At 50.3% G+C, this 7,275-nt stretch overlaps 2 protein-coding genes across 2 annotated transcripts; one reads left to right on the top strand and one right to left on the bottom strand.

Annotated features, from left to right (window-relative positions):
* Positions 1-2,128: 2,128 nt before the first annotated feature.
* Positions 2,129-4,570, top strand: GGTG_02587 (hypothetical protein; the record flags this gene model as incomplete). Its single annotated transcript, XM_009220359.1, has 6 exons — positions 2,129-2,640; positions 2,697-2,907; positions 2,981-3,498; positions 3,558-3,910; positions 3,986-4,442; positions 4,513-4,570. The coding sequence occupies exons 1-6, from the start codon at positions 2,396-2,398 to the stop codon at positions 4,568-4,570; spliced, it is 1,842 nt and encodes a 613-aa protein (XP_009218623.1). The 5' UTR covers positions 2,129-2,395.
* A 337-nt stretch (positions 4,571-4,907) lies between these two features.
* Positions 4,908-6,722, bottom strand: GGTG_02586 (hypothetical protein; the record flags this gene model as incomplete). The annotated part of the gene is made up of 1 exon (XM_009220358.1): positions 4,908-6,722. One exon carries the CDS (start codon positions 6,720-6,722, stop codon positions 6,297-6,299), a length of 426 nt encoding a protein of 141 aa, XP_009218622.1. The 3' UTR covers positions 4,908-6,296.
* Between the last annotated feature and the right edge of the window lie 553 nt (positions 6,723-7,275).

Genomic DNA, 7,275 nt, shown 5'->3' with positions numbered 1-7,275 from the left:
AAAAAGGAAAAAAAAGGAAAAAGGAAAAAAATAAGCAAAGCAAAAAAAAAGCACCGGCGAAAAAATAACTTTTCCGGACCCGCCCGAAGCCATTACGCCGGCGAAAAAAGGCACGATTACTTTCCAAACACAATTACTTACTTTTAACAAAGCTACAAGCACCCAAATAGCAAATACAAAAAGCACCGTTACTTTAACGAAAGTAACCAAGCACCGGGCCAACAAAAATACGCACGAAAATATCGATAAAAACAATTACCGATACCCAATTACATAAAAAAAACAACGATAAAAAACGAACCATACCATACCGGATACAAACCGTACCCGAAAGTATAATACGGGGCCGGAAAGCGCAAAGCGCTAGCTTTACGCAATAATTACCCGGCTGGCCAAACTTTTGCTTATTAACGGCGATCGCCGGAGCCACCCCAAAGCAATAGCGCTTTTTTAAAACCACATTTTTTATACGTTTTCCTTATAATTTTTCCATATATTAGCCTTTACCTTCACTTTACCATTACACCCTTTTAGCCGGGGGCACGAAAACGCTTTTTTGCCGGAGCATTTATTAGCAATCGAACGAATTACAATAAACGGAACCGGCGGTTTAACACCGATTCGGCACCGGTTCGTAAGCGCAGGGTTTTCTTTTTTAAACCAAACCCAAAGGTTTCCCTTACGCAACATTTAGCAATAACACTAAAGTCTTTCTTATAAACAAAATAAAGTATAAATATATATAAAAAAAGAACGCGTTTTAGTAGCGTTAGGAAAGCGGCCCGATATAATTTTATTTATATTTTAAGCAAAAAGCGCCAATTGGTATAATGCTTTTATCGCTGGATTTGGTTCATTTTTATACTTTTAAAAATTTCGAAAGTAACCGTTCGGGGGCGGATTGCTGGCGATAACGCGGCGGCCTTAAAAAGCTGCGTTAAAAAAAGCGTATTTATAGCTAATGTAAGCATAATTTAGCTAAATAATTGCTGGATTTAAATTCGAAATTTGCAAATCGTTATTTTTTGGTTCGAAATTATAACGTAAGCGATATTAGCGTTTTAGCGGTATGTTATTAGCAATTCGTTAATGGTTTAAAAACGGGTTTTTATAACCCGGAAAATATATTTAAATTAAGCTTGGGTTTCGTTAAAACGTTTTAAATGCAAAGCGAAATATAAAACGGCGTAATCGTTAAGGTTATTTTAAATTGCTTTGCGTATAAAATGCAAAGTTGGGAATAAAAAAACGGCGTTTTGTAAAATTGTTATTATCGGGCCCGAAAAGCCCGTTTTAAAAGCGTTAAATGCGGTAAATATAATGTAACCGCGGCGGTAATTTGCTAACGAATTGCTTGGTTAAAAAAGTTAAATCGAAAAAGTAAAAATGTTTTTCCGAAATTATACGGCAAAATTTGGGGTAAATATTAACGTTGGTTAATCGTAAGCAAAAAGGTGTGCTACCGTTTTACAAAGTTATTAGCAAAAAAAAAACGGAATATGTTAATATCGGGTTCCGAAAATTTAAAATGCAACAAATTGCTACGGTTTATACTTTATTGTTATAAAAAAGGCTTTATTATTGCACGAAAAGAAAGCTATTTGGGCAAAGCGTCCTTAGCGTTTTGTTGCGGTTTTGTAAACGTAACGTTAGCGCGTTAAAAATGCGGCCTTAGGTTCCTCCCTAAATGCCCCAACGCGTACCGTAACAACTGCAATTAAGGTAAGAAAAGTGCCTTTTATAAGTGCAAACCCCAAAAGCTAACGAAATGCTTACTAATATTGTTCTTTATTAAAGCAATTTACTAAATAGCCTTTTGCCGCGCCAAAAACGCACATTACCTTCCTTTTTTATTATTTTTTAAATTAATAACCCAATGCTCTTTAACGCACCAAAATGCCTTTCCAAAGCTTAATTTCCTTTTATTCCTTTGCCATTATTTACTCATAAAATAGAGAAGTCGCTGCTAGGGCCGTCAAATTCGGCGGGTTCTGGCACTGTTCTCGGCGGCAGGTGCAGTCAGGGGCCCTTTGACCAAGGAGGTACCCCGCCAGGTATTCGGTACTTCCGCGCACCAGGCGCTCTGATAGGACCATTGCGCTGGCCCAATCAAACACCACTCCCAACGCACGCTGGTCCCAATCAGAAGCCGCTCCTCATGAACCGGGAACTCGCCCTTGCGGCTCTGACATAACCGACATTCGTCAGAAGCCATTTCCGACTTTCCGAACAACCATAATCATGGCTGCCGTTCGCTATAAATGGCGGCAACGCCCTTGCCGGCCTTCACCGGCCTTCGTTGGTCCACTATGCCTCATCCGTGAAAAAGCCGCCCATACAACCGCCGTCCCCCCTCCTGCGACCAAGCCGCAGACGCAACAACGGAACCGTTTCCATGCCGCGCCCTGCGACCGCCACGGCTCGCCGACCCGGTGCCAACGGTGCCCTCGATAACCATGCCCACTTTCTTACGCAATTTGCTGAGCAGGAGGCGCGCAGAAGAGTCGACAACCGACCGGTGCCGCTGTCCGCCGAGGAGCATGCGAAGAACCGACAGCGATTGAAGCGCGCCTTCGTCAAGCCCGTGCTGGCTGCAGAAAGCCAGATCAACATCACTGGCATGCTTACAAAATGGAAACGGTATGTCCTACGACGCTCTCCTGCCGGTGTGACTGTCCGCTGACGCCTGGGAGAAGGTACTGCGAGGAGAAAAAGGTGGGCGATCCTGAGGCGACCCTGAAAAGCTTGTCGCGAGAGACGACAATGGATTTTTTCCTTTACGTCTGCGGGAACTGCACCATCAAATCATGGGGCACGACGCACGTATATATCCGCCAGTTCCAGCAGCTTTACACCACGATTACGGGACAATTTATGGACCGAAACGACGCGAGGGAAGTATACAAGGTACTGCGAATGGCTTCCTTTCACTCCTAACACTCCTTTATCCAGCCAGCGCTAACGCTCATACTGCGCCCAGTACCATCGTCAGGTTTTGATTCCCCGCTTCAGCCTCCGGCCCCCCAATATCCACGGCAAGCCAGTCGTCAGCGTGGCCGAGTTGCGCATCATCCTGACGTTCAACATCGCTTACGACACGGGCGTCTTCCCCGGCGAACGGCAACGCATCAACCTCGCGGGTTGCTATTTGATCCAATGCTATACTGGGGCCAGGCCTGCCGAGCTCGTCTACAACGAGAGGCCGAAATCCAAGCTCGTGGAAGAGCTCTTCGGCTCTAAGGTCGTCCTTCCGCCCAGCGCCGACCGGGGAGAAGGCCAGGGAGAGTGGGATGACTCGGACGAAGCTGCGCCTAATAAACAATCCCTGCCGGTAGATGAGCTGCTGTCCGCGGAGACCAAAGGACGCGGGCGGCCGAAGGCTCTCTGCTACGAGGACATTCAGCTAATGGTCGTCCGCCATCCGGTAACGGGTCGGGCAACCCCCGCGATGGCCATCAAGTTTGTCCATCACAAGGGCTCGGATAACAGACCAAAACCGTAAGTTCTACGCCCCTTCGCACGCGATCCAAGTAGTCTTGTCATTCTAACCATCGCAGGACCATCTTCTACTTTACGCCCACCAAGAAGTTGATTTTCTGTCCCGTCAGCGTCATTATCGCGCTCGCGCTGCACGACCACGCTTTTGATGCGCCGAGCTTGACAAACGCCTCGCAAGTGCTGGGCACCAGCATCTGGGGGTCCAGGGAGTGCATGCCTCTGCGGTGGAAGCAGTCCATGCTCAAAATCCCCGTTTTCCGCCGCTTTGGCCCCAACGGAGTCCTCTCCGACACTGAGGCCATGCTTTACGCCAAGCTTAGAGACGACCTGGGCCGACAGAGCCTAGAGGCGGGATTCGAGGTTTGCTGGACACCGAAGTTCTTCCGCAGAGGAGCCGCGAACGCTGCGAACGGTATGCCCCACCTCGGAGAGGAACCAGCCAAAAGTGTAGGTGGTTTAGCCAAGGGGACCGCTAACTCGACTTTAGGGAACGCCCCGGACGTCGTCCGAGACCAGATGATGCGCCACGATCCCAAGTTCTCGACTTTTCATGGTGCCTACCTCAACGAGAGGGTCAAGTTCGATTTGCAGAATACCTTCCTCGAAGAAGAGACGGAAGATCAGCTGTACAAACTGTTCGCGCACGTCAGCATTACCCGCGACCCTCGGGCGAAACGTGACATGGTGCCAGACGAGGTGTGGGCGAACCTGCCTCCAGACCCTGAAATCGTCGAGTTGGAAGAGCAGCGAACGGCGCTTAAGCAGGGACAGTATCGCATTCGGGGCCGGAAGGACGAGGCAAAGATTCGCGAACTTACCGAGAAGATTAAGCGCAGGCGGGCACAACGCGAGAACATGGTTGTGAGAGATTACCGCGAGTACTACTTCTACCACCGGCCGACCTGGGACGTCGAGAGGCAAGCACTGGGCGAGGTGGAGGAGGAGTATGAAAAGCCCAAGGTGGAGCTTGACATTCCCGAACGCGCACGGCTTGCCGACATCTGGTGTAACCAGCCAGATAACTGGTCTGACGACGAGATTTTTCACCACCGTATTGAGGTCATCGATCTGATGGTGTCTCTTTGCAACAAGCGAGAGACCCGTCGGCGCGACCACAAACGACAGCGAAGGCAAATCGAACCCCCCATCAAGCAAAAATCGCCGGATCTTTCGCCCGAACCCGATTCGTTCCCGCTCCTAATGGATCCGAGCCAATGCCCCGACTGCATCGGCGACGACCGGCTTTCGACGGAGGAACGGACATTTACATTCTGCCGTCCGACTGTCCGAAACGACCACTTCGATAACCAGCACCTTGAAGCACGCAAATTAGCCCAGGGCAGCGGCCATCCCATCAGCTGCAAGCACCCCAAATGTAAAAACGTGAAACTAAAGACATTAGATCACTTCCGAAACCATGTCATGACTGTTCACGGGGTCGTACTTCGACCGGCGAACCAGGCGGAGACTCGACGACGCAAAAAAATCGAGCATCGCAAAATGGCTCGGGTGCAGGGACAAGGGAGGTAAAGCAGTTTCGCGGGCCGGCATTGCCAGTCTGCCTTTTCCGCCCGTTGTTACAAACGGTACTCTGTGTCTGTCACGATCAGGGCGAGAAGGCTTCGCAGCCAGGTTCAATTGATGCTATCGACGAAAGACTCTTCTATGGCGAGGGGAAAGGGAGAGAGGCGCGGGGCGCCGGACACGCGATGCGGAAGAAAAGGTGGTGCGGCGTCTTGTCGCACGGGCTGTTCCGCGGCGCGTGCTCACGTGGATACCTGCGCCGTGCGGTGAACTGCCCTGGGCCGTCACAGCTCCTAGGGTGGGAAGTGCCGGAGTGAGTAGTGGCCGGGTTGGGTGGGGGGACCGCAATGGCTCCTTTGTTACAAACAGGCCTCTGCTCCTAAGGTAGGGCACCTAAGGAGTACTGAGCAGTAACACGTGACTTGAAGACTGAGGGGATTCACAAAGATCTTTGGGTGCAGGTCTGGATGCTTGCTCCAAGGGTTACTTGGGAGCTAACTTAGATTGACTGATGCCAGTGCATCCGTCCAGGCTATCTAATGCTTAAGGAAATCCTTTTTTCTTATACTCGTGGGGTTGTCCTGTGTTTCTATGTGATCCGTTGATCTCTCTAGATCCCCAGATCAACTCGCGACCTTTTGATCTCTGCAAAGCAGCAGATCAAATCGTGATCCTTGATCCCTGCAGATCAACAGACCTCCCTGGCTTACTTAAGCCTAGTCACGTGACCTCCTTACTTCGTCAGGTGGGGTTGAGGATGCTTCCTCCCTGGGGCTCCACCCATGCCTTCTGCCCCTCTCCGCCTTCTGCCAGCGACGCGTGGTCGTAACAAGCCTTTCCCACCGAACCCTAACGGGCTGTCCGCGAACAGTCTTATATACCCAACTGTAACGTGCTGTGCACAGGAAGGGGTTCTCGCTAGGAGATCTCAGAGGTTCAGGTCACTCAGCGGTCTAGGGAAAGCGTGCGGCCCAGTGGTGTATTCAGCAGCAGGCGCCTGCCTGCATCCAACAGGAAAACCAGAAACACAAAAACCAAAACGGTTGCTTGCCCTCCAGACCCCTTTACAGGGAATCTTGCGGGCCTGTTATGGCACGGCGTCGCCAGTGGTAGTTGATAGCCGATTGGCTGGAGATTAGATAAGGAAGGACTGACAAGATAAAGGTGCGGCCTTCGGCCACACCTCTCCTTCAACCTTTCTTCTCCTCCCCAGCTTAATATTCACATACTTTCTGCACAAGTCGAGGGCTCAAATGCCACGTCGTAACAGGGCCCTAGATATACACGATGCCGTAGTGGCCTCCGGCCACCACGCCGTGGACCTTCTCGGACGCTTGGACACGGCCAAGGAGCGGCCCGCGTCCTGGATACCGCGCTGTGGAACTCTTCCGGGGTTTCAACATGGTTGGGGAGCGGCTCGCGCTTATTCCGCCAGGCTGGCACCGGCTCGTGCTTGTGCTGTCAGATACGAGGGTACTCGATGGTACTGTGTAGAAGGTTCTGGAAGATTCTAGGTGGAGCATGAACATGGGCACCCCGGGGCACAGACCACATACTTTGTGTATATCAACGAGAACAATCATCCTCTTCGAAGGACAGAGGAAAGAAGAGACAATGCATTCTTCCCATTTATGGATGACTAGAGACAGTGTTTTCTGACATGTGCCGCCAGGCTGAGCATGGGCTGAGATGCCCGACATCTCTGGGGTGTTACACCAACGCACCACCTGAAGTTAAAGCTGCCAGCGCACGGCGAAGGGCACGCCGCATCTACATTGGAATTTTGCCGGCAGAATTATGTTGTGTAATTCAATGTGTGCAGAAGATTCTGCCGGCAGAATTATGTTGTGTAATTCAATGTGTGCAGAAGATTCTGCCGGCAGAATTTTATGCTGTGTAGTTAATCGTGTTTGGAGAATTCTGCCGGCAGAATCCGTGTTGTGCAATTAAGTGTGTCCAAAGAATTCTGTCGGCAGAATTTTGCGTTGTGTAATTAAGCGTGTTTAAAGAATTCTGCCGGCAGAATTTGTGTTGTGCAATTAAGCATGTTTAAAAAATTCTGCCGGCAGAATTTTGTGCTGTGTAATTCGTCACGGCCATGGCCGAAGACTAGAACAGTCGATTGGCGCTACGGAGAAGGAAAGGAAAAGCAGGGGTTCTGGTGTCAGTGCGCGTCTCACGACGGTCCACCGTGTGGGTCCTGGTCCGTAGTTTTGGCCTATGGGTCTTGACCCGCTGTTCAGCGTCAGCTGT

Source organism: Gaeumannomyces tritici (genome assembly GCF_000145635.1).
Source record: "Gaeumannomyces tritici R3-111a-1 unplaced genomic scaffold supercont2.2, whole genome shotgun sequence".
Classification (NCBI taxonomy): domain Eukaryota; kingdom Fungi; phylum Ascomycota; class Sordariomycetes; order Magnaporthales; family Magnaporthaceae; genus Gaeumannomyces; species Gaeumannomyces tritici.
This window is presented reverse-complemented; position numbering and strand designations above follow the sequence as displayed.